Source organism: Panthera uncia, chromosome E1 (assembly GCF_023721935.1).
Source record: "Panthera uncia isolate 11264 chromosome E1, Puncia_PCG_1.0, whole genome shotgun sequence".
In the NCBI taxonomy this organism is placed as follows: Eukaryota; Metazoa; Chordata; class Mammalia; order Carnivora; family Felidae; genus Panthera; species Panthera uncia.
The window spans coordinates 47,956,999-47,983,911 of NC_064814.1; the positions used below are offsets into that span (position 1 = coordinate 47,956,999).

General features: G+C 51.6%; 1 protein-coding gene across 2 annotated transcripts; it reads right to left on the reverse strand.

Annotated features, from left to right (window-relative positions):
• Positions 1-281: 281 nt before the first annotated feature.
• SHMT1 (serine hydroxymethyltransferase 1) lies at positions 282-26,518 on the reverse strand. Of its 2 annotated transcripts, none has more exons than XM_049636882.1 (12): positions 26,351-26,518; positions 18,723-18,837; positions 17,206-17,351; positions 14,430-14,545; positions 13,904-14,064; positions 9,422-9,503; positions 8,363-8,575; positions 6,217-6,333; positions 4,451-4,573; positions 2,276-2,392; positions 1,578-1,688; positions 282-1,259 (listed from the first exon to the last, which is right to left on the reverse strand). In XM_049636882.1, exons 2-12 carry the CDS (start codon positions 18,816-18,818, stop codon positions 1,087-1,089), a joined length of 1,455 nt encoding a protein of 484 aa, XP_049492839.1. In that variant the 5' UTR covers positions 18,819-18,837; positions 26,351-26,518; the 3' UTR covers positions 282-1,086. The 2 variants fall into 2 exon arrangements, with proteins under 2 accessions (XP_049492839.1, XP_049492838.1); XM_049636881.1 differs by having other exon boundaries at positions 26,237-26,518.
• Positions 26,519-26,913: the final 395 nt, after the last annotated feature.

Consider the following 26,913-nt stretch of genomic DNA (forward strand, 5'->3'; position numbering starts at 1 on the left):
ATGAATTCGTGTTTGTTATTTTGGGAAAGCTGTTTTATTACCGCATGTCCCTCTGTCCACGCGTGTGAACGTGAGTCCTCTACCGCCACGTGAGCTGTGGTCGTCACCACGCGAGTACTGCGAACACGCGTGTGACGCCGGCTCCTGGGTCTGGCCGCACCAGAGTTTAACCGGAGTAAATGCCAAACAAATAGTATGAGAAGTGTACTTTTTAAGAAATTAATTTATTTGAGTTCAGATATTTTTGAAATATAAAAATTGGTTGTATTTTTTAAAGCTCTTATGATTCTTGTAGACACTCTGTGGTTACACATTCGATTGTGCTTATTAAAAACGGTCATCTATGTTTTGCACTTTGGCTCTGTGAAAAATAAAGTTTCTCTGGGAAGGTGACGCTTGGTCTCCTGATTACAGGGGGGAGTTGCTCATCCGGCACAGGGAAGGAAAGCCACCTCTCCTCAGCCGGTGCTTACACCTGATGGGCCCTGGTACCCTCCGGGGGTGGGGAGCTAACGAGACCATTTCCACGACACCCTGAGTGCCACGGGGAAACTCCCACCATACTGGTTGTCCGGACCTGGCTTCAGGATTCGCCTTCTCATTTGTAACGGTCATCAATCGGTGCTGCAGCAGCCCGCCGCGTAACAAGACATTAAGAAGAGGAAGCTTTTAGGAGCTCCGAACTGGGGTGTTTTTGTACTGCAGAGTCTGGAGGAAGCCCGGGAACTCAGAGAAGGGCGAGTGCAACTACTGGGGTCTTTCGGCTCGTCTGCCCCGGACCCAGGCTAAATAATTGCCATTTTCCAGAAGAACTGAGAGAAAGGATCAAATTTAAACTCCTTAATAACCTGTCCCAGAATTACTAACAGTGGGTCTTAAACGAATTTTGATTTCTGGAGATAATGTGAGGAAAGTCCAAAAGAAACCCCCTCAGAGGGCATGAAGTTGACCCAGCCTGGTCCCGTGTGGCGCAGCTCTCCTGTCTCCCCACGAGGGCACCAGGTCCTCGAGCAAGCGGTCCCTGTGCAGTCCCGACACTCGGGTGCCGGGCAGGTGCCCACGGGCAGGTGGGGGCTGGCAGCGCCTCTAAAAGGCAGGCAGGCCAGGCAGAGGGAAGAGAGACGCGAAGCTCTCCACTTCCTCCCTGAGAGCCCTGATGGCCCTTTGGTGCTTCTCGTCCCCAGCCAGTTTCTCCTTGAACTCCTTCAGGGTGGCTCTGGCACCAACGTCGTCCTGAATCTGCAGAGTCAGTTCTATCCCTGCGCCCGCAAGAGACAGAACGGATCCCCTGTGGGCTCACAGTGCCAGTGCAGCAGCCCCACTGGGCCCGGGAGACACTCCCGAGGCCCGGGGGCGTGACAGCCTTAGGTGTTCACGTCACCCTCGGAAAGGATTCTCGTGTGCCCCCTTCCTTGGGCAGGACAAGTTACAAGCCTCTCAGACTAGATGGGCTGCTAAAGTGATCTTTGCTGTCTCGTCCCCAGCGCTCAGCCCTGCTCAGCCACAATCAGAAACTACACACACACACACACACACACAGAGTCTAAAGTGGCAAATCTCCGACCCTTTCTCCTTACCTCTGTGAATAAACTGGGCCACTTTTTGGAACTCTTTTTCCAAAAATCCGCGGGATGTCAGTGCCGGAGTCCCCAGACGCAGTCCGCTGGGCCGCAGTGCGCTTTTGTCACCTTCAAGACAAACGGGCTCTGTCCTTTGGCTGCACCCAACTCCCCACTGACCCCTGTGCATTTAAGACGACAGCTGGCCAAAAAACTGGCCTGTGGGTGCCCACTGTATCTCGGAAGCAGAGCGCTGCTGATTTAAATGCCAGAGGCGGGCACAAAGGCACAGGAGACGGCCGCACGTTGTGGCCACTGTGATGAAACAGCAAGGAGGTTGCCTTCGGTGGCATGACCTCCCAAAAGGGAGGCTAGCATCCTTGTGAGTCAGGGATGCATCGCCCACATTCTTTTTACAACCCCCTGAGAAACCCAGCCCGTTCCAGAGGCCCCTGCTTCCCTTCTCCAAATGCCTGTAGCCCCTCCGAGCAGTCCACCTCAGTCCCTCCCTCTCTGTGCCTGGCAGGGTTAGAGCTGCATCAGAAGGAGCAGGCCAGAAGAGAGCCAGGATTTTGCCCCATGCCATACGGTGTATGTGCCCCTTGAAAATCCCTTGATGTCTGTCCCCAGAGCCAAACTATCATCGGCTACAACTCTGGCCAAAAGAGATCTAAGACGGGAGCGGTACAGAAGAGAAGACCACCAAAGATTCTTACCTGGACAGGTGTTCTTGTTGCAGGCTATAGAGCAGGCTTCTAGTACCTTCTCGGCCCTGCCACCATCCGTGCCTTTGGAACGGAGATCCACGAGGATCAAATGGTTGTCAGAACCACCTGGAAACCAAGTTGGACATGTAGGAATGTGGAAAGCTGACTCCCAGGTGAAGGAATCTCTCTTCCTAAGAAATGAGGGTAGGGATCAAGGAGGCTAAAGCAGATGTGATGAGGAAGGTGAGCACCCCCACCACGTGTCCTGAGAGACTTTAGTCCCATGCTAAACAAAAGATGCCCCAGGACTTAAGAGGTGATAGTTTACAAAGGGTACCTGGTGACTGGGAGCAGGTCCTTGAGCCCGAGGGGAACCAACGGTAGCTTTCCCAGCTTAGGCTGCCCAGCGCCCTGACCCAACACATGAGGATATCGAGGCCACTAGAACTTTCTGGAACTGGACCAAGGCCACCAGGGGTCTTCCGAGCACCTGGATCTTTCCACTTTGAAACCTCGTTAATCCTGGGCCCTTCACTTGGACAATAGCAATGACTTCAAAGGTGCGGGACCCCACAGTCCAGAGATTAAACCACGCCCTCACGCTTGCTGTGGCTTTAGGCAGCTCGACATCTGGGAACCTCAGACGCCCATTTGCAAAATAAGAGCGATAATTCACGAGGCTGTCGCCAAGTTTAGATAAGGTGCCACGTATAGCACTTCGCCCATACCAGGCACAAAGCAGGTTATCACGAACGCTGGCTCCTGGGCTTACGGTCGCCACTATCTGCTTCGGCCATCTGCACTGTGTCCTCAGAGGAGAGTGAACTGGGGGTGGGGGCAGCCCTGGGAGCTCAGGAAAGTGGAGACCTCTCCCGAGATTGACGTGAGACTTTGGGCCTCGCTGGGCTGAGGGGCTGCCGTCTGCTGTCTGTAGCCACAGGGACATTGGTCTAACTCCTTGTAGTGCCAAGTGTGGGTCCCACGCCAGCTGGATGGAAATGCAGGATACAAACACCCCCAACCAACCTAGACCTGCCGAGTCACAACCTGTATCTTTTAAAAATTTTTTAACGTTTATTCATTTTTGAGAGACAGAGAGGGAGCAGGGGAGGAGCAAAGAGAGAGAGACACACACACACACAGCATCCGAAGCAGGCTCCAGGCTCTGAGAGGTCAGCACAGAGCCCGACACGGGGCTCGAACCCACGAACCGGGAGATCATGACCTGAACCAAAGTTGGACGCTTAACCGACTGAGCCGCCCAGGCGCCCCTTCACAACCTGCATGTTAACAGGGTGCCTGCGGTATTGGTGTGCACATCCATGTCTGACAGAGTGACCTAAGGGACCCTGAAGGTCGCAGCCCACACTGAGATTTCTAGGGCTTTCTAACTGAAAGAGGCAGAGGATGAAGGACAAAGAAAGGGAAGAGGAAGTGAAGCGAAACGGAAAACGGGTGCTCCGGAGACCTGCTGAGGAGACAGCGTTTGTCCCAGCTCTGCTGCTCACGAATAGTCTGGTGGGGAGCCCACTCCTCAGGCCGGGGCCTGAAATCCCCGTAAAAGGGCCGCGGGCAGGGAGTAGGCACCCGAGTCAGTGGCCTACCAGGACTCGCTTCCCTAGACCACCCCACTGGCAGCATCCACAGCGGCCTTGTGAGCAGAAGTCTGCCAGAAAAATGCCGTCCTAGCCGTGAAACCCGCAGGGACAGAAGTGACCGCACCCCCCCGAGCGGGCCCTCACCCGGAAGGTCCATCTCACGGGGACCTTACTCAGCACCACCAGCTTTTGTATTCAAGCAGACATGGATATAATACTCCCATGAACTCCTACTGGGAACGCCTGTTGTACCCGGGCCCTCAGGGGTGAGTGGAGACACCCCCGTGGGACGGCGTGGGGCATCGCTGGGGAGACTGCTCTGGGAGCCTGCTGTGTTCCAAGCTGTGACTGTGCCTTCCACCAGCCGTGTGACCACTGGTACCGAACCTTTCTCGGTCGAGCCTCAGGTAGGCCTTTCACAAAGCTCTCCTGAGGACCCGTCACATCACATGCCAGCGACAGATGATGCACAGCCGTGGCTGCAGCGCCCAGGCCTAGGTGCGAGGTTTAAAGTGCCACCCCTAGGAGCAGGGGCACCCCCGTCCTGGGGTCGGTGGGGGGGCCGTCCAGCACTTTCTGTTGGTACCTGTTACCACTTTGTAGCCCAGCTCCATCAAGGTCTCAGCCAGAGCCCTGCAGTTGGCCACCACCTGGCGCTGGTACACCCGGAATTCCGGAGTCATGGCTTGTTTCAGGGCCACGGCGACCCCTGGCGGGAAGAGAGAAGGGGTCAGGAAGGCAGGAGAGGACCGAGAGACCGACCAGGAGTCCAAGGACACCGCTTGCTTCCACTCAGGCCTCCTTGCTTTTCAATATCACCAAAGAGGGGGTTCATAGTCCCCCTCCACCAGATGATACGTAGTTTTTTAATGCTACAATTAACCGGCTGAACCCACAGCCTCTCCTCTTTGAGGAGGTGCTTTTGAGGTAGCCTTTCTCCAGGCCTGGGAGTCTTGTGCTAGTAAGATCACCACAGGAAAGCAGTTCTTAAGCAAGATGGGTTTTACGGTCCTTTGCGAACATGAAAACTCAGCTGCCCCAAAAAGCTTTTGCTCTGATGCCAGATCACGCAGATCCGAAAAGATCAGAGGCCCGGTGAGAGGTGCAGGCCTGTTTGCCTGCACGTCCAGACTCCTCCGGCACCTTGGTCAATCCCAAGGGCTGTTCAAGGGGGCACAGAAGGTGAAGGAGAAGGCAAAAGACGTGTGCCTGAGCGCTGGCACAGAAGCCTCTAATCGGTGTTGGTGGAAACGACAGGAAGGGGCCCGGAGCGCCTGCAGGGTGGGTCACCCCATCACCCAAGAGTTGAAGAGACCACGGACGTGGAGTTTGTAGGTGTAAAGGGAGAAGGGGAGACACCAGTGGAGACCCACCCCCTCCCTGCTCCCAGGGGCCTAAAATTCACCACTCCTTGCTTCCCCCACTCCCCTCCTTCGAAACACCAGTGATGTTCGGGATGGAGACCGTACGCCTTCGTCCTGGGCTCCTCTGCCAAACTGCTTGGTTCCAAAGACGACACTGGAATAACTCTGATCGTCACACATTTCCTAAGCTGTCTGTACAGGAACGGAATGGCTCGATGACAGCCTGCTGGGTGACCGTGCCATCGGACCCAGGCGTTTCCCACGCGGCCTCAAGGCCAGCAGTGCAAGGGTCAGGATGTCAGCGGACAGGCAACGTGCCCTTGCCGGGTTTGGGTGCTAATCGCCCGCTCCTTTTGCTGTGCCTTCTTCTCGTTGCTAAATCCCCTCCCTGTTGTTGTTGTTGTTGTTGTTTTTTAATTTTTTTTAACGTTTATTTATTTTTGAGACAGAGACAGAGCATGAACAGGGGAGGGTCAGAGAGAGAGAGGGAGAGGGAGACACAGAATCTGAAACAGGCTCCAGGCTCTGAGCTGTCTGCGCAGAGCCTGACGCAGGGCTCGAACTCACGGACTGCGAGATCATAACCTGAGCCGAAGTCGGACGCCCAACCGACTGAGCCACCCAGGGGCCCCTCCCCGTTATTTCTTAAAGCGGGCTGCACCCACTGTACAAAATCTCACCCAACACGGTTCTGCCTACGGGTGGCCGTACGTGTGGAGTGGTCATCGCTCGCTCCCCTTGTCCCTGACTGACACCTGTCGCCAGTTTCCCTTTTCTCGCTCGTTAGCATTTCCTGGACAGAGATGTTCTAGTTTCTCCCCGATGTGCAAGTCCTGGTACACACTTTTGGTGGACAGGTGAGGTGGGAACCAGGGGCCACGGATGAGCAAAGTTAGGAGGACCCCTAGCTTGCGCGGGGCTGCCATGGATGAGGGCACAGCCCCAGGTGCCATCCAAGGGCTCCGGGTGGGGTTTGGTGGCATTTTACCAGCAATGGCGTGGTTGTGGGGACCTCCCTGCAGGCCCGGGAACACGGCAGAGTTGATGAGCGACTCCAGGTTGTACAGCGTCTCTTTGCCGGTCTTGGGATCCACGCTGCGCACTCCTGGATGAAGAAAAACAACAGAATGGGAACGTGAGACAGGCTGTCCCCTCTGTCTTCTCCCTACCCGGACTCAAACCCAGAGTGCGCTAAGCACAAGCCTGGCCTCTAGTGCCGGATGGTACAGAGCAGAGGGGCCCCTTGCTTCCGGAGCGGGGGCAGACCACCCTCTGTACATGAAATCAAAGGACAGAAATTTCCCTCCACAAAGGGGCGCCAGGCTGGCTCAGCCAGTACAGCATACGGCTCTTGATCTAAGGGTCCTGAGTGCAAGCCCCATGTTGGTCGTGGAGCTTACTTAATTTAAAAAAAAAAAAAAAAAAAAAAGAACTGTTAAGGATCGAACTCCCATCATTCCTCTGGCATCTGGGTGACTCAGTCAGTTAAGTGTCTGACTTAGCTCAGGTCCTGATCTCACAGCTCATGAGTTCTAGCCCCATGACTGTCTCTGTGCTGACAGCTCAGAGCCTGGAGCCTGCTTCTGAGTCTGTGTCTCCCTCTGTCTCTGCCCCTCCCCGGCTCGTGCTCTGTGTCTCAGTCTCTCAAAAATAAACATTAAAAAAAATACAATTAAAAAAAAAAAGGAAATTTCCCCACACTGAGATCGTAATGAAGAATGTGCCTTGGGCGTATTTCCTCAAGTGTCCAAGAGAGCAGTCTTCCGAGACGACTATGTTGAAGGACAGAAGACTCGTTTATATAATGATATATAATGGCTCTAATAAGGAATAGGATTCCTTTCTGAAACAAAATTAATCAGTTGTAGGAACTACTGTCTCTACAGAGCTGCTTGTGAGCCAGGAACCGTGTGAGGAAGTTTACATTAAGGTTAATTCATGTGCTCCTCCCAAAGGTAGTCTGAAGGGACGGGTGCTATTATTAGGATCCCCTCTCTGGAGGTGAGGAAACGAGGCACAGAGAGGCTGCACAAGCAGCCCGGGATCACAGAGGGCGTCCGTGGCAGATTCAGGAGTTGCTCAAGGTGCAGCAAATCACTTCAGTGCTCAGTGGAAAGAAAGGAACAGTTTCTAGGCAGGTGGGATTGGCCACCTGCCTTGAACCGTGGGTACAACCGAAGAAGGTCCTGAGACAGCAGGACCTGAGAACGCTAGCGGGCATATGGGTGTGTCCAGTCCTGGCCAGGGGGCTAGGCAAGGAGGCCGCAGGGGAGAGGGACCCAGTCACCCAGGGGCTGGTTTCTCTGCAGGTGTGTGGGGATCCGGTCTCATCATGGGCCAGATGATCTGATCACAGGTCTGGTTTTCCCAAGCGCGGGGAATCCCCAAATAAAAGGAGTGCTTACATGTGGGTTGGAGGCAGTCAACAGAAATTCCTCACTAAAAGGACTAAAGTGGTAACTATGGTTTATACATCAGCGTCTTGCGCTTTGATTACTGTGAGTCCTTCTCTGGGATAGGCGTCCTGGACCACAGCGAGGTCACCAGAATGACGCTGCACCACGAGGCCTTCTGGTAGCCCCTGGCCAGCCTCACACGTCTTGTTTTTGCTACAGCGCCTGCCCCTTGTGGGCAAGACTAGTCGACCCACGGCACAATACCTTTCCTCCTTTTCCAGGACCCAGATGCCCAAGGAACGAAGTAAGAGCCATGCTCAGGGCTTCTTTCCAGATCTCTTCTGCAGACTGATCGCTCCCTCCTTAAGTAGTTTTTTTCTGTTTGTTTGTTTAAGTTGATTTATTTTGAGAGAGAGAGAGAGAGAGAGAGAGAGAGAGAGAGAGGGGTGGGGAGGGACAGGAAGAGAAAGGGGGAGAGAGAGAATCCCAAGCAGGCTCTATGCAGTTAGCGCAGAACCCAACGTGGGGCTCAATCTCACGAACTGTGGGATGGTGACCCAAGATGGAACCAAGAGTCAGATGCTTGACCGACTGAGCCACCCAGGCGCCCCCTAACTAGCTCTTTAAGGGACCCTTCAAGGGACCCTGGGTTTTCCTAACTTCCCGAACCGAGCGTGCACCCCAGAGGAGAAAGGCCAATGCCAGCAGCCCGCCAGTACCCCACGCCCCGGAGCACACCTCTCCTGTAGAAGATCATGCCGGCGCGGCAGCCTCGCAGGGTTTTGTGGGTGGTGGTGGACACTACGTGGCAGTGCTCAAAGGGGGAAGGCACCACGCCGGCAGCCACCAGCCCGCTGATGTGCGCCATGTCGGCCATGAGATAGGCCCCGTTGTCATCTGCGATCCTCCTCAGTCGAGCGTAATCCAGGTTTCGGGAGTAGCAGCTGGTCCCTGAGACGGCAAAGGTGACAAAGTCGAGTCAGAGATACCCACGGCCAGATATCCTGGAGCGCAAGCCTGCACGCGGGCCTCGCGATGGGCATATTCGAAAGCTTAGAGATTTCTCCCTCCAAAACCCCCGAGAATGGAAATGAAAAACACCCTCAACAAACATCCTTGTGGGGGTGCCTGGGTGGCCAAGTCGGTTAAGAATCCGACTCCGGCCCAGGTCATGATCTCACGGTCCGTGGGTTCAAGCCCCGCGTCCGTCTCGGTGCTGACAGCTCCAGAGCCTGGAGCCTGTTTCAGATTCTGTGTCTCCCTCTCTGTCTGCCCCTCCCCTGCTCACGCTCTGTCTCTGTCTCAAAAATAAATAAACATTAACAAAAAAATTAAAAACAAAAAAACATCCTTATGTGCCAAAGGCAACCACTCTGACCTGCCTCTTCAGGCCACGTGCCTCTTCACGATGGTTGGGATGGCCCCTAACTATTATTATTTCCTCCATCAGTTAGTCAAGCATTCACATTTCTAAAGTTTTTATTTAAGTAATCTCTACAACCCAACACGGGGCTCGAACTCACGACCCTGAGATCTTGAGCCACGTACTCTGAGCTAGCCAAGTGCTCCAGGAGTTAACATTTCTGGATGCTTTTCTGACAACAGCCTCAGATCTTTTGCCACCTAGTACTAAAGGTGCCAAAACAGATATTTGTCCCGAAAGAAGAGAATATACTTAGACCCAAGAAGCCCGGCTATTCGAGGCAGAGGCAGTGAGCTGGGGAACATCACATCTTCATTTTGTAGTAGGCAAGGGGGCTGCTACAAATACGGTGCCTTTACCCCCCAGCTCATCACCTGCAATAATCAGCTTCGGGTGGAAGAGGCGGGCATTTTCCTCCAGTTGGTCATAGTTGATGTAGCCAGTGTCTGGGTTCACCTGTGGAATGTCACGGAGAAAGCAGGCTCGGGCTGCGTCCACCACACCGTGCCTGCCCTCCCACCGGGACTCGTGCCAACTCTCAAGGGTAAGAGGACTTCCTCCACCTGCCCAAAGCTGTTCGCTCCACTCCACCATGGACACAGGAAAGACGTCCCAGAGTGTGACTTGAGGGCAAGGTGGGGTACCGGTGTATGTGGCCTGTGCACGTGGCGTGGACAACCAGGTATCGCCTATGGAGGCAGGATGCCCTGAGGGGTCCCGAGAGGAAAAGTGAGCCCCCGCCTCGGGGTTCTTCCGGGAAGGAGAAGGAACCAAAACGCCACTGCAGAGTGAAACAGGAGCCACAAACATGCACCGCACAGGGCAGGTGCTAAGACACTGTTACCTTCGGGAATGAGACGAGATGCTAACACCTCTTCTAGTCCCAGGTACACAGAGGCAAGAGGAAGAAATAAGGACACAAGGATTAGGAGACGCACAAAGCTGACATTACTCACAGACGCAATGACTGCCTACCTGGGAGATCCAAGCCTCTAGGGGCAAGCTATTAGAATTAGTAATTGAATTTAGCAAGGTCACTGGATGTGGGGTCAAAAGCCAAAAACCAGTTCTATTCGTCCATATAAGCAGCAAAACATCGGGAAGGAAATTTTAATAAGAATAATGTTATATTAAGGGCGCCTGGGTGGCTCAGTCGGTTAAGCCTCTGGACTCTTGATTTCAGCTCAGGTCATGACCTCAGAGTTCCTGAGATGGAGTCCCGAATCAGGCTCTGCACTGACAGCATGGATTCTACTTGGGATCCTCTCACTCCCTCTCTCTTTGCCCATCCTGCCCCCTCCAAAAGCAAACATTTAAAAAATAATATTGGGGCGCCTGGGTGGCTCAGTCAGTTAAGCGTCCGACTTCAGCTCAGGTCATGACCTCGCAGTCTGTGAGTTCGAATCCCGCATCGGGCTCTGTGCTGACCGCTCAGAGCCTGGAGCCTGCTTTGGATTCTATGTCTCCTTCTCTCTGCCCCTCCCCCGTTCGTGCTCTGTCTCTCAAAATTAAATAAATGTAAAAAAAATTTTTTTTTTAAATAATATCACATTAGTTTCAAAACCCATAAAATACCTAGCAAAAGGTATACCAGACCTCCATGCAAAACGTTACTGAAAGAAATTTTAAAACACAAAAAATTACAGTGATTAAGGCAGCACGAGCTTGTGGAAGGACAGTTTGACAGAACAGAAGAAGGCCAGAAACAGAAGCCCTGTGACAGGGGGTCAATCCGATCCATGACAACAGCAACATTGCAGGGAAAGAATGGTCTTCCGGTATGTGGCACTAGGTCAGCCGGAAAAAAGAGTGTTATCTGACCCCCACCCTACGGTCCCCCACAGAAATCGATTTGAGATAAACCATGGACCCATCTGGATGTGAAACATAAAACTTTTTTTTTATATTTATTTTTGAGAGCAAGTCGGGGAGGGGCGGAGAGAGGGGGACAGAGGATCCAAAACAGGCTCTGTGCCGACAGCAGGGAGCCCGATGTGGAGCTCGAACTCACGGACGGGATGGCGAGATCAAGACCCGAATCGAAGTCGGTTGCTCGACCGACTGAGCCACCCAGGCGCCCTGCTTGGCGACACAGTTCTTAGTAAATTCAGTGTCTTAAAGTTGTGTTACATCATTTGTGCCAAGGGGAAAGTACAAGTCAAAGGGAAAGATTTTAGGGGAGGGGGCATGGGAGCTCTCTGGGGAGGAGGTGGTAAGAGAAGCCTTGGGTTCTGCACCCCTACCCCGTGGGGGGAGAGACTCAGGGATGGCCGCTGCCCTTTCCAAAGGAAAAAAGCGCTTCCAATTAAACAGGATTACAGCAAGTTGTGTGCAGCTGAGACATCCTCTGGACAGGCGGGCTGAAGGTTTTGTTTCAAATGGAATAAACTGGTTCTGTCACCTGAACTTGGCAAAGAAACTGTTACCTTGATGAAAATCAACAGCCAACCCACAGTAAAAAAAAAAAAAAAAAAAAAAAAAAAAAAAAAAAAAAAAAAAAAAAAGGACATAATTCTAAAAAAAATTTTAAAAGAGAATTACCCCCCCCCAAAGTGTGTTGCTATTCTCCCACGTTTTCCTCTTTGAACTTGCAGGATTTTCTAACAAGGTTTTTCTCTTTTTTTAAGTGTTTATTTTTGAGACAGACAGAGAGAGAAAGAGAGAGAGAGAGAGAGAGAGAGAGCTCACTTGAATACACATGCTAGCAGGAGGGAGGGGCAGAGAGAAAGAGAGAGAATCCCAAACTATCAAAACACAGCTTGATGTGGGACCAGATGCTTAACTGACTGAGCCACCCAGGCACCCTAGAACATTTTTCTTTTTAATTTTTTTAATGTTTATTCTTTTTTGAGAGAGACACAGAGCATAAGTGGGGGGAGGGGGAGAGAGAGAGAGGAGACACAGAGAGGGGCTCAAACTCACGAACCGCGAGACCATGACCTGAGCCAAAGTTGGACATTTAACGACTGAGCCACCCAGGTGCTCCAGGTTTTCCTCTTTTTTTAAAAACCCTAATCATTCCAACTCTTCAGCTCGGGTCATGATCTCACAGTTCGTGGCTTCGCGCCGTGCATCGGACTCTGTGCTGACAATGAGGAGCCTGCTTGGGATTCTCTCCCTTTCTCTCTCTCTCTCTCTCTCTCTCTCTCTCTCTCTCTCGCCCTTTCTCTCTGCCCCTCCCACATCTGCACCCTCTTCCTTTCAAAATAAATAAATAAACTTAAAAAAAAAAACCAAAACCCTAAACATCCGACAATAAAACAGCTCCAGGGAGAATTCACAGGCATTTGTAAGAAACTTCTGAGGGGCCAGAGAGGTGCAAAGGGACAGGAAGGAAGCTTAGGACGTTTGGAGAGGGGAATGGTCACAGAGGAGAGAGGAGGTGACAGAAGGCTCAAGGTGCTGTTTCCCCCTGGAGAGATGAAATGCCTGGCCCTGTGTGAGGCAGCTGCCAAAGGGTGGGAGAGAGCCCCAGGGTGAGGGAGAGAGCCCCATGGCGAGGGCAGAGCTGGGAAAGGCTGGGCAGGGAGGCAGCCTGGTGGGCAGAGGAGGGGTGTGGCAGCTGCTGCTGGAGCCCAGTCAGCTCTGTGTCCTCCTCCCTGCACAGGGCCGGTGCCCACAGCTGGCCAGGCTCCTAGGCCCCTCCTCTCTACACCCCTGCAGGCCCACCACCAGGGGAGCCTCTACCTTCCACCCACAGAGGGGGCTACAGCCTGCACGGTGTGTGTCAAAGACGCGGAGACGGGGGTGCTGAGCCCGCTGACACCCAGAAGAGCCTCTTGGGTAATGGAGGACATTACGCTAAAGAGTCAGGCTGCCTAAGGCCGCGTATGAGACCAGAACACCAGCCCGGGGTTCCGCTCCGCCACCGCTCTTTCCGTAGGGAGAGAAACTGTAGAAACTGGCTTTTGAGTTCCATGCGCAAAGGCGGAGCACTGTCTTCCTCCTGTCACGTTTCAAAATCCATCTTCGAGGGGTTGTCCACTGTTGGCCAATGAGGACACCCCTGGTGCGAAACACCTCAGCTTTCCATGAAAACAAGCGGACCGTCACCTGCACCCCAAAAGCACCCGTGCGACGACTAGGACTGAGCCAAAGGCTAACACACGGCGAACAGTCAAGGGCAAGCAACAGAGACCGCGAAACGCCAAGATGAAACACTGGCTTGACTTCCATGCGTCTGACACTCAGCCGAGCATAACGAGGCACCGCGACCTTCGCTCGCCGTGGGACACGTGAACCCGCCTGGAGCGGCCCGCTGGGCAGCGGACGCCACGAGGAATTGGCTCCGGGACAGGAGGAAGAGTCACCATGTGCACAGACCACCCCACAGGCACGCGTGCTGGTTACTGCTTTCCTCCCCATCACCGACTGTGAGCCCACGAGCGTGCCATGCACCGTTCGACCAAACCATTTATAATGACAAGGGCCCCCCTCGAATACGCGCCAGTCCCACGCGGGGCACGTGGCTCGTGCAGGCTGTGGCTAGCTGACAGGTGTGTGAGGGGCAGCAGGGTGCACAGGCCCCCTGTTCCAGGATAGCCACCGTCCTGGGCTGGGGCGCGGGGCGGGTGCTGCCCCGGGGGTTCCGAGCAGGGCTGTCCCCGGGGGCCCTGGCTGCAGCTGGGCCTTCTCTTCAGCCGCCTCCCTGACCCGTGTCCCTGTGCTTCAGCTGCCCCCTGGATGCCTGAGGAGCCGCTGGGGCTGTGGGGGCGGGGAGGGGGGTGACAGCAAAAGGTGGGGACTTCCTTTAGCGCCTGACGAACAGACTGCCTGTTCCTACAGGTGCAGCCAAACACTGGAGGCTTTCTGAGCCAAAGGACAGCAGAGCTAATGGAGAGAGACCCCCCTCTTACCTTATAGGGCATAGACTCAAAAAAGATGGACGTAGCAGAGATTTTCTTCTTGTCTGTCATGAACCCGTGGGTCAGGTGGCCCCCGTCGGGCAGGTCCAGGCCCATGATGCGCCCGTGGGGTTCCACCAGCGCGGTATACACGGCGAAGTTTGCCGGGGAGCCTGGAACACGAGACCAGACGCGGTATGGTGACTTCTGCCCACGAGGCCCCAAGCAGGACCCCAGAGCTTGGCCACTAGGCAGGCCATCAACCAGGAGTGGGCAGAACAGGCCTGACCACCACTGTGCACCCCCCACAGCGCCACGGAGGGTCCCCTGCAGCAAACCCCCCCGAGAATAAGGGACAGGTGTTCAGGAAGGGTGAGTCAGGTGGACGCCAAGGTTGAGGGAGAGAGAGAGATGCGCCGACCCGGGAGGGGCTTATCCTGTTTTTTACTTCGTCTGTGGGCAGAGTCCTTGTTAAGACTCCTTTGGGTGAAAGGCGGCCCTGGGAGACTGGCAGGCAGGAGTCTGCCCAGGCAATTACCTGAGTAGGGCTGGACATTGACCCCCCAGCATTGGGGGTCCAGATCATAGACCTGTAGCGCCCGCTTCTGACAGAGGATCTCCAGCTCATCGATGAACTCGGTCCCGCCATAATACCTGCGGGAGAAAGCAGACTTAGGCCCCCCTCCGGCCCCCAACCTCTGTGCACAGTACAGAGGCCAAAGAAGCTTCAGGCTGGGACAGAAGAATAAAAGCAGAGAGAAGCAGTAAGAGCACGTACCCCGAGCCCCCACACCACTCATCTCCTCTCCATGCCAAGCTGGCTGTGTGACTGAGCAAGCATCACCTCATCTAGAAGGAAATTCCTTGGGTTTTTTTGATGTTTCTTTATTTTTGAGAGTGGGGGAGCGGCAGAGAGAGGGAGACAGAGGACCCAGAGTGGAGTCCGCACTGACAGCAGAGAGCCCAACGCGGGGCTCGAACTCACGAACTGCGAGACCATGACCTGAGCCGAAGTCGGATGCTCAGTCCAGGTGCCCCTAGAAGGAAATTCTGACGCAGGCTACATGGATGAATCTTGAGGACGTTACCCTTATGCTAAGTGAAATAAGCCAGTTACAACTGTATGCTTTCCCTTATAGAAGGTTCCAAGAGGAGTCCGAGTCCTAGCGACAGAAATGTGGAAAGGGGGTTTCTAAGGGGTGGGGGTGGGGGCGGGGGGGTGGAATATTTTTTGTTTTTGCAGTTCTAATAAAATTATACTTGTTTCATAATTACATATGAAAATTTACCACATATTTTTTTTATCTGTATATTCATCGTAATAACTCAGTAGACCATTTGTAACACCTCTACCTGACAGTCACAGCAACCTTAAAAATTTTTAATATGTATACTAATTTCATCACAGGAAAGGACATGTAACAGAATTTAAATCTGAACCATTTTTAGGCACACAGTTTACTGGTGTTAGGCACTTCACACGGCTAGGTATATTGCCGTTCTGTGTAACAGATCTCTAGAACTTTCTCATCTTGCAAAACTGAAACTCTATACCCGGACGAGCAGCAACCCCCCTCCCCGCAGCTGCTAGTGACCATCATTCCCTTTTCTCTGTGATCTAGCACAATGTCCTCCTGGTTCATCTTCTTCTTTACAGGATTTTCTTCTTCTTTAAGGCTGAAGAGGACATTTTATTATGGATATGCCACATTTTGCTTATCCATTCCTCCATTCGCCGACACTTGGGATGCTCCCCCCTCTTGGCTATTGTGAATGATGCTGTGATGAACAAGTCTTGAAACAGAAAGGGGCTTTGCTGAATAATCTGGAAGGTCCCTTCCAGCCCCACATTCTCTGTCACCAAAGAAGGGTGCGGTCTCCCCAAGCTTGAGGGACAGCAGGCCATGCTTGGGGAAGCATTGAGGACCTTCAGGAATGTCAGGGCTGCAAAGGGACTTGGCAATTAACCATCTTCCAGGGGAGCAGCCATGAGGATGGCGTTCAAGGTCATGGTGAGGCTCCGGCGCCCCTCCTGCCTTGCCTCAGACAGATGAGCCACACGCAGACCCAGATCTGGAGCGTGCAAACCTCATCGTGCCCTTTACCACGGGCCTTGGTGCAGCCTCCTTCACCTACCCAAGTCCATCTCCTGATCTGGAGGGGGGGTGAGAGTGCGACTTTGCAGTCAGGCTGCAGGACACACAAACACGAACGTGGCCATGCTCAGCCCAATGCCTAGAACACAGCACTGCATTTCACCCTCAGTTACAAGGCAACTGCTATCTTACTAACCGCCGAGAATTTTCAATTAAACGATGGCTTGCCATCAGTCAGTTTCATCCTAGTTTCAGAGATGTGAAAATGTGAAAAAGTGAGTGCTCAGGGTCGATGAAACCCAGCAAGTACTCTGGTTAACGTCAGGGCTGTTCCCAGATGCTGTCCCCAGCTCCGCATGGAAATTCAGCTTTCGGGGCAGGGGATTCAGAAGCCTGATCTGGGCCTGGGATCTAAGCTGTGTTCTTCATGTTGTTTTGTCTAATCTCCCGTTTGGTCTTTCCGCATCTAGCGGCCCCACCCTGAGTCACCTCGATGGCATAAACTCAAGTGTGGTCAAAAAGCGGTTATTGAGGGGCACCTGGGTGGCTCAGTCAGTTCAGCACCTGACTCTTGGTTTCGGCTCAGGTCATGATCTCACGGTTTGTGGTTTCGAGCCCCATGTTGGGCTCTGTGCTAACAACACAGAGCCTGCTTGGAACTCTCTGTCTCCCTCTCTCTCTCGGTCTCTCCCTTGCTCATGTGGTGAGCTCTCTCTCTCTCTCACACAAAGTAAATAAACTTTAAAAAAACCAAACATGAATATAACTTCCTGTGGTTCTCAGATCACGGCACAGGTAAACCCAACATTCCATGCAGCGACGACAGGTTGAGTTGTAACTTCCAGGTCACTCCCGGTACAGATTTTATTACTCACAGAGCAGCAACCTTCCACAGTGCCACTCAGGGTACTGACCTTTTTTTCTAGAGGCTCGACAGTGGCCCAGCAGCTCCAGACTCCTTATGGACTGGCCTGTTATTCTAGAGAGCCCCCACAGGGACTGGTAAAGGACCCTGAGTATAGCTAGCTGTTCTAAGAATATCAGCACTAGAACATGCTGGGAATTGCAAACGAGTTACGACGGGACCAGCGCGGAATAGAAATCCCCACAGTTGAGTGCTTTGCTGTTTTCTGACATGTCCACATTGTTTGGACTCTGTTCGGACCCAGGAGCCCACGTCACTGTGTCAGAAGCAGGCCTTCGGCGACAGTCACATACCTCTGCCCTGGGTACCCTTCAGAGTACTTGTTATTTAAGCAAGAGCCCAGAGCCTCCAGAACTGCTCGGCTGGCGAAATTCTCTGAGGCGATCAGCTCCAGCCCAACCCTCTGCCGGTTACTCTCCTTCTTGATGATGTCGTAAACCTGAGGAGATCAGGAGAGACAGTGAAAGTCTGGACGTTTCAGCTTAGCATTTTGCTCTGATCAAAGCAATAGCCTCTTAAAGCGAAGACGCACCATTAAAGATTCGCATTTTACCCCCGAAAGCGGACCATAAACCCTAACAACTCGACTGAGGAGACTCCCAAAGAACTTAAAGAATAGAGAGATCTTCCTCAGATTGTAGCGTTCAGGAAGGAATTACTAGAAGACAATGGATCAAGGGAAACAAAATTGAGAGAAAATGATCTTTAAAATAAGTATCCCGGGGCACCTGGGGGGCTCAGTTGGTTAAGTGGCTGACTCTGGCTCAGGTCTTGATCTCGTGGTTCATGAGTTCAAGCCCCGCCTCGGGCTCTGCACCAAGAGTGTGGAGCCCACTTGAGATATTCTCTCTCTCCTTCTCTCTCTCTGCCCCTCCCCCAGCTGTGCACGTGTGCTCTCTCTCTCTTTCTCAAAATACATAAATAAAACTTAAAAAAAATAAGTCTCCCACCTTAAAAATCAATAAATAAAAAAAGTACCCCACCGATTTTTAATTTTACACTATCTCATTATTTTTATCCCTATGTTTCACCAAGTTTCTCCCTCCCTGAACTATATTCCTTGCTCTCCTTCCTTAAAATAAAAGTTGCAAAAAATAAATAAATAAATAAATAAAATAAAATAAAAGTTGCTTTGGTAAACCCACATGGACAGAAAGGAGACCACTGGTGGCCGAGGGTTGGGGAGTTTGGGGGGAGGGGGGCACGGGGGTGACTGCTCATGGGGTCGAGGTTTCTCTTTGGGGGGATAAAAGTGGTCTAAAATTGGCTGTGAACGTACTAAAAATCACTGACGTGTGTGCTTTCACTGGGTGACTTGTATGGGAAGTGAATGATCTCGAGTATAAAGCTGTTAAAAAAACACATACACAAAAGATGCTTCTGAGTGTCTACATATACTCCCCTGGCCTGGAAGGAAAGGGCCAAATCTCAATGACCCCTCCCAGGCCCCTTTCCTCCAGGGCAGCCAGCACAGTGCTCTGCACTCTGCAGAAACTCAGAAATCTCCATATTTACCCACAGGGGAGGACTCTTAGCCACTTTCTCAGCCACTGCCTCTAAATCTGGCATTCTTCTACTAACGGCAAAGCTGTCCCCGAATAAGGTTTCTTTAGGGGTAGAGCTGGAGAATTAAACAAGAGCCTCTGCTTATTTGTTTAAACAAGTTTAAAGGTTTATTTATTTAAGTAATCTCTACCCTCAACATGGGGCTCGAACTCATGACCCCGAGATCAAGAGTCGCATATGCTCTTCCTGCTGAGCCAGCCCGGTGCCCACCTCCGCTTTCAGAGCATCAGTGAAGACATCTCACCTCGGTGTCGCAGTCTTTGAGGGGCTGTGCCAACATCTTCTCATGCGAAGACCACAGGTCAGCATCCTTGTGAGCCCCGTTGACTTGAGTTGTCATTGCACCGGTTCAAGGTTGCCTAAAAATGGAAACGCTGCCGGCATTAAACTCAGTCAAAGCTCACGGCAACCTGTGGGTTCTCCCAAGTTGCCAACGTCCTGACATCTCTATGGCCTTTCCCTCAGAACTGCTTGGCAAACACGAAGACGAAGACATCCTATTGCAAAACCACTGTGTGGTTCCTTTCTGAACTGTGGACATCAGCTTCTTAGCCCGTGAGCAGAGAGAACTCCCCGCCCTCCCGATGAGGCCTGATCTAGCCTAGAGAGAGCCCAGGACCCTCTTCAAAACTAAACTTTTCCTGGTTACAGGGTATCTCCCCACCTAAACTAGGTGCCTTGAAGGCAAGAACTGTTAACCTTTTTTTTTTTTTTTAATTCCCCACCCAGAACTCAGCACAGCCATACATGAAGGAAGATTTGCCAAATGCCTGAACAAACAAATGAATTGCTGACTTTGGTGTTTTTCTTCCCATTTTTCAAGTAATGAAAATGAGGCTTAGAAAAGTATTTCAGCCCGGGCTACACAGAAGGTTGGCCATGAAGGACGGACTCAAAACCCCCAAACATACATTCTAAGTACCCCACAGAGTTCCTACAGGAGCTATGAGTTGAGGCACATGCTTGCTTAAATATAAACCCTCCAGTAAAAACTACAGGTCATAGTTGCACGTCTGAAAAATCAGCAGAAAAATGGCATCCCATTAAAATATAGATGACCAGGGGGCACCTGGTGGCTCAGTCAGTTAAGCGTCTGACTTTTGCTTTCAGCTAAGGTCATGATCTCACGGTTTGTGAGTTCGAGTCCCGCAATGGGTTCTGTGCTAACAGTGCGGAGCCTGCTTGGGATTCTCTCTCCTTCTCTCCCTACCCTTCCCTCACTTATACTCTCTCTCTCTGAAAGATAAATAAATAGGGGCGCCTGGGTGGCTCAGTCGGTTAAGTGTCTGACCTCAACTCATGTCATGATCTCGCAGTTCCTAGGTTCAAGCCCCGCGTCGGCTCGGTGCTGACAGCTCAGAGCCTGGGACCTGCTTTGGATTCTGTGTCTCCCTCTCTCTCTCTCTCTCCCTCCCCCACTCACACTCAGTCTCTCTCAAAAATAAACAAACATTTAAAAAAAGTTAAAAAAAATAAACTTAAAAAAAATATATATATGAATGACTGGAAAATGCCAAGTTTCTTAACCTATGTTTCTGCAAAGAACGAGAATTTGTGAGCAGTAGGATATCCTCCGGTATTAAAGTGTAAATATTCACAGGAACTAAGCTCCCTTAATCAATAGTTGGCGGCTTTTCAGCACTTTGCCATTCATTTGGTAAGTTTGGATTTCAGTTCATTCATTTGCCAAGTATTTCTCGAGGACCTTCCCTGTGGCAACCACAGCGTTGGTACTGGGCCTGCCTCCGTGGGGCTCCCTTGTGGGGAAGCCCAGCAGCGGACAAGACGGGTGCAGCTGGATAAAACAAGGAAAACGGCACGGAGGACAAGGCTGACCGCTGGGTCAGGGACCTATCGGTGGAGATAAATCTAGAGGACGTCTAGATGGGGAAAGCCAGTCAGGAGGAGAGAGCCCGTTTCCTGAGAGTACTGTGAAATAATAAGAAATAGATGGGGCGCCTGGGTGGCGCAGTCGGTTAAGCGTCCGACTTCAGCCAGGTCACGATCTCGCGGTCCGTGAGTTCGAGCCCCGCGTCGGGCTCTGGGCTGATGGCTCGGAGCCTGGAGCCTGCTTCCGATTCTGTGTCTCCCTCTCTCTCTGCCCCTCCCCCGTTCATGCTCTGTCTCTCTCTGTCCCAAAAATAAATTAAAAACGTTGGAAAAAAAAAAAAAAAAAAGAAATAGATAATTAATCTCTGCTCCTAAAACCCTTGTGATGGGGGGGGGGGGGCGGTGGATGAGTGCCTTTGTCCTACTTAGGTGACTCTGGGTGGGCTCCTGACGGGTGACCAGAAAGACCAAGCCATGAGCAGAAGCTTGGAATTTTCCATCCCACTCCCCATTCTCCAGAGAGGGGAGAGTTGCTAGAAAGTGAGCTAGTAATTGATCAGGCAGAGGTGAGGAAGCCTCTGTGAAAATTCCAAAAGTATGGGGCCCAAGGAGCTTCCACGCTGGTGAACATCCACGTACCCGGAGGATGGTGCACCCCCAGCTCGAGGGGGACAGAAGTTCTTGCACTTGGGACCTTCCTAGACCTTACCCTAAGTATCTCTTCATCTGGCTGTTTATCTGTTTCCTGCCCTTATGGTATTTTTTATTATAGAATGAACTGGTAAAGGTAAGCAAATGTTTCCGAGTTCTGTGAGCTTAGGAAATGACTAAATCCAAGGAGGGTGGTTCACAGGAACCTCCAATGTGTAGCCAGGTCATACAGAAGTTGTGGGTAACCTGGAGACCTTCTACATCTGTGATTGGGGGGCAGTCTTCTGGGACTGAGCCCTTAACCTGTGGGGTCTGCACTAACTCCAATTAGCATCAGAACTGAATTGAACTGTAGAACCCCCCCCCCACCACCACCACCACCAGTGTCACAGAATTGCTGATGTGTGGAAAACCCATGCATCTGGTGTCAGGAGGGTGGTAGCAGGGGGAGAGGGACGGGGGCATGTAGCAGAAGAGTGTAGTTTTCCTATGCAAGCTCACACACGCTCTCATTTGCTAGACAAACATTCCCGCTAAACAAAACAGGAGTCCCAAATCACAGGGATCGTCCCTAACCTCCAGGAGAGCCAGCAAGAAGAAACTACCAGTAATTGTTAACCAGGAAATTCCTAACTGGGCTTTCAAATCAGTCATTATTTTAACCCAAGCACCAGGGGATTAGAAATAAGCCACGTGAAGGGATGGTTTGGGCACCAGTGTCCAGGGAGGGCTTCTCCGTGCTGATCCCCGCACTCAAGCATGGCCAGCAACCCAAGACCCTCTGCATCGGGTCAACACACATGCCCTTGGCAGGTGGTAAACCCACCAAAAACAGCACAAGAGTCAAAATAGGCCCTCTGGTCCTAAATCTGGAAGAGAAAAGCTTTTTTTACATATTGACTACTCAAGGTTAAAAAGGACTCGAAGGTGGCAGGAAAGCAACACAGAGAAACTATTGCTCAACCGCCAAATAACTAAAGTCCATTTGGGGCCCCCCTCCTCCGAGGCAGGTCAGATCTACAATTATTCTGGGAAAGGAGTTCAGGTCCATTGTGCTCAGGACAAAGAACAGAAAGTCCCATCCGCATCACTGCTCTCACTGGCTTCCCTTCAGCAGACCACCTGCAGCCCCGTGCCTCACTTCAAATCTTTTCCTTACCATAAGATGCTAATTCCAAGTCAGTTACCTCTGTAGGGGGGTGGGGGTGGGGGTGGGGGGGCTGCACGTGTGGCCCTGCCCTCCAGCTGTCCCTGCCCACCCACCTGTACCCTATACCACTCAGGATCAAGCCACCCCCCATTTGGGGTACTTAATCCACACCCTTCTTAAACCCATACTCTTGAGTCCAAACTAAGCCTTTTTCTTTTAACCATGAAGAAGTTTGAATGCTTTATTCAAACAGAGAGATCAAGATTCTTTGTTTTGTTTCAATTAAATCAATTACACCTACTATAGATCTCATCTGTGGTATCTTTGAAGTCAATTAGACCTACTATATCCTGGGGCAATCTGAATTACAGTAAGGAAGACAAAGATCTTGAATGTAAATAGCTAATTTATGTGTCAACTTGACCCGGGAGGACCAGATAGTTGATAAAACAAGAAAGAGATCCCTCTTTTAAGATGCAGAGGGAAGGTCATCCTTTTTAAGCTAATATTATATTTAGAAAAGACACGTATTTTAGAAAAGAGCATATTTTCTTGAGGTTTGGAGGTTGGCTGAAAAATAATATACCTTGAACTTTTTCCTCATTTTTTTAACTGATAAAATATACATAAGATTTACCATTTTAACCATTTTTTAATTAAAATAATTTTTATTTAAAATTTTTTTAACGTTTATTTATTTTTGAGACAGAGGGAGACAGAGCATGAACGGGGGAGGGGCAGAGAGAGGGAGGCACAGAATCTGAAACAGGCTCTAGGCTCTGAGCTGTCAGCACAGAGCCCGACTTGGGGCTCGAACTCACGGACCACGAGATCATGACCTGAGCCGAAGTCGGCCGCTTAACCGACTGAGCCACCCAGGCGCCCCTGGTATTTGTCTTTCTATGCCATTTTAACCATTTTTTAAAATGTTTATTGGGGTGCCTGGGTGACTCAGTCGGTTAAGCTGCCGACTTGGGCTCAGGTCATGATCTCACTGCTCGTGAATTCGAGCCCCCCGTTGGGCTCCGTGCTGACAGCTCAGAGCCCGGAGCAGGATTCTGTGTCTCCCTCTCTCTCTGCCCCACCTTCTCCCCACCCCGCCCCCATGCTTTCTCTCTAAAAATATATTTTTTAATGTTTATTTATTTTTGAGAGAGACAAACTGCGAGTCGGGGAGGGTCAGAGAGAGAGGGAGACACAGAATCTGAAGCAGGCTCCAGGCTCTGAGCTGTCAGCACAGGGTGCAACATGGGGCTTGAACCTGTGGGCTGCGAGATCATGACCTGAGTGGAACTCAGATGCTTGACCTCCTGGGCCACCCAAGGGCCCCTCTAAAAAAATTTATTTTAATGGTTTTTTTTTTAGAGAGAGAGAGCTTGCAAGAGAGAGCAAGCAAGCAGGGGAGAGGCAGACAGAGAGAGGGAGAGAGAATCCCAAGCAGGCTCCACCTTTAGCACGGAGCCCAACTCGGGGTGAGATCATGACTGACGCCAAAATCAACAGTCACACTCAACCGACTGAGCCACCAAAACGCCCCCGTTTTAACCACTTTTAAGTGCAATTCAGCGGCATTAAATACACGGACTTTGTTGTGCAACTACGTCCACATCCATCTCCAGAACTTTTTCATCATCCCAAACTGCAGTTCTGGGTACCCACTGAACACCTCTCCAAGATGGTGGTCACAATTATTCCATTTCTATGAATTTGACTATTTCGATTACCTCGGTAAACGAAACCACACACTTGCCCTTTTCTGTCTGGCTTAATTCACGTAGTGCAAGGTCTTCAAAGTTCACCCATGTTGCGGCACGTGTGGGAATTTCCTTCCCTTTTAAGTCTGGATAATATTCCACTGTATATAGATGCCACACAGTATATAGTTTATCCATTCATCCATCACTGACACTTGGGTTGCTTCCACCTTCTGGCTACCGTAAGTGATGCTGTCGTGTGCCATGAACATGAACAAATACCAAGTCCCCACTTTCAATCCTTTCGCGTCTAGACCCAAAGTGGAATTGCTGGATCATCCGGTTAATCCTATGTTTAGTTCAAAACAAGCTTTTGATGTTGAAGAGATCTACCCTACTCCTGTTATTAGCCTGCAATTAGTTCATTCATTCCTGCAACAAATATTTATGGAGCAACTCCTGTGTCCCAGGCACTGAGCTAGGAACTAAGAATACTCAATGAGTCAATTAGTCTGCTCTTATGAGGAGCAGACTAATAAACGTGGAAACAAGAAATACACAAGATAATCTCAGCTGGTGATGACTGCTATGAGGACTTAGAAGGACTATAAGGACTTAGACTGTGGAAGGCGCCTGAGCTGAGATCTCAAGTGCGAAGGAGCCAAGCTTAGGAGATCTGGGATTAGAACAAACACCTTACCCTCTGAAAGTGTTCCTCCCCTTACCGCCTTTAGTGCAAAAGCCCTAAAATGGTAAGAAATTTGACTTGTGAAGGGCCAGAAATCAGGCCCTTGTGGCTGAAGCTGGGGGAACAAAGCAGGGGCCCAAGAGATGAGACTCGAGGACCAAGGGTGAGAGCAGGGACGGGAGAACAGATTCTTCACCTTGACAGTACAAGTTTCAAGCTGGGTCCTAGAAATCGGGTCTTAAGCCATTTCCTCAATCCATCTGTGAAATCTGAAAGTAACAACTACAGAAACCCATCTGGGGGAGATCAAGGGTATGTAAGAGCAGGTGGCAGACATCTCACAAGCCAGACCCCTCCAGTTCTCCCACTCCCCACCCACACCCGAGGAAACTGTGCTGAAGGCAGCCTGCCGGGTTCAAATCCTGCTCTCCTCTTCCTAACGTGCAACCCCAGTAACTGACACCTGTGTTTCTCAGTCCCCTCGTATAAAACACAGGAGTGAAGACAGTCCTGAACTGGGAGGGAGAGTTAAATGAGCTACAAGACCTACATAGAGCACATAGAACAGGCCAGGCACAGAGTAAGTACTGAAACCTACCAGCTACTATGGTTATTCAAGAAACCTGGGGTCCTTAGGGCCCCCACTTTGTCACCACTCAGGAACCTGGGCTGAGCACCCCTGGAGAACACAGCCCACTGCAGCCGTTACTATCAAGTGCTGGATATTTCTGTTGGGGAAATACCACTCTGCACGCGTAGCACGAGCCTCGCCTCAACCCCAGGGAAACAGACCCGGTAAGTGAATTTACTTGCCAAGGTCCTCAGCCTCCCCACGCCTACAAATCTTCCCTGGACCTTTGCAAGTGGAACCAGCCAGAAGTCTCCTGAGGGAACTACCCTGTTGAATGCCATCTGGACGTCCCACACACAGATTCTGTGTTTCCTACTTTATAGAGAAGGAAACCGAGGCTAAGAGAGCTAAGTGGTGTAAAGTCCTACAGAGATAAGAGCCTGAATCTGAACTCGGGTTTACCTTTAGTTCCAAAGCATGTTCCCAGAACACTGCACACTAAATGAAAGCACAAGCTGCCCACCTCCAGTGTGTGTTCCCTCAAGTAAGAAATTTAAAATGTGATTCCATAAGAACCTGAACCGGTGTTTCCAGTCTAGCAACTGCCTAAAGACACATGTTTGTGCTGGTCTCAGCGGACCAAGGGTCACTTAACTTCCAGGACCTTGAAGCACAGGGCACCAGGCCAAGAATCCTACAGTGCAACGTTTGTCTCCTAGAACAGGGGGTGACAGACTGCAGACAACAGGCGCAGCCTCTCCCCCGCGGGGATCTGTTCACACTCCAAAAGCAGAGCAGGCCATATATGCAACGGCTGGTTGAACGCACAGCCTTTGAGAGCTTCCGTTTGATTCCAGGCTCTGCCATTTTGCTATCTGCAAGGTCGCGCCTAAGTCGGCTCTTCTCTTCGAGCCTCACCTTCCTCATCTGTAAAATGGGCCACGTGATAGCACTCGCTTGCAGCGCTGTTGAGAGCATACTGTAGCGAGGTAAAGGGCTGCGCTTAAATTTAAAATGCTCTACGAGAAAACTGCTCAGCAGGGAGCGACTCCTCTAACAGCAATAAGCCGTCGCATCTGTGTCAAAGGCCGAGCCCACCAGTGACCAGAGACCGGGCATCCGGGCTCGCCGCCGTCCCACCCCTCACGCCAGGCACTAGTAAAGCGCTCCTCACCTTTTCCGGCTTCTCAGAGCCGCCGGGGGAAGCGGGGCGGAAAGGCGCACACAACAAAGCGCCCCGAGAGCGTTGGGCACACCAAGGTCCTGGCACCCAAAGCCGCCCACCTACCGGAGCGGTGTCCCGCACACCGGCCGGGCGACCCGAAGGCCCCACGCTGCTGCCGCCGCTGCCACTCGGAGACCCGCCGACCCGCGCCTGGCAGTGTGCCCGCCACGTGACACCTGCGTGTGAGTCCGGAACCCAGAACTTGGCGCGCCGCGACTCGCACACCAGTCGGTGCCCTCAGCTCCCGGCCCGGCCCCGCCCCCAGAAGTGCCCAATCAGAGCTGCGGCCCCGCCCCAAAGGCGCAGGCGCTATTGGCTGCAACGGAGCGGTGGGCGGGGCTTCCCGTCCGCGCCCGGCAGGGAAAGGCTGCGGGGCGCGACTGTTACACTTGTCTCTGGCTGCAGGCTAGGGGAAGGGGGGACTCCTGGGCGACAGCGGAGGGCCTTTCCCTGTTAATTAGGGTAGGCCGTAGGATTAGGGGTGAATTTTGTGGCTTATATTTGACATTTACATTGTCCTATTTACAGTTTAGCAGTGTTCCTTTAACTAATCATTTAACTAGTACAAATGTGGGTTTGAAATTTTTTTTTATGTTTAATTTTGAGAGAGAGAGAGAGAGAGACAG

What these genes read in the sequence shown, in the direction of transcription:
- SHMT1 (XM_049636882.1), bottom strand. Translation starts at nt 18,818, where the DNA reads ATGACAACTCAAGTCAACGGGGCTCACAAGGATGCTGACCTGTGGTCT. An exon ending in TCAAAGACTGCGACACCGAG is followed by an intron (nt 17,352 to 18,722) that starts GTGAGATGTCTT and finishes TGATCTCCTCAG; the next exon opens with GTTTACGACATCATCAAGAA. An exon ending in GGGCTACAAAGTGGTAACAG is followed by an intron (nt 2,393 to 4,450) that starts GTACCAACAGAA and finishes CTTGGTTTCCAG; the next exon opens with GTGGTTCTGACAACCATTTG.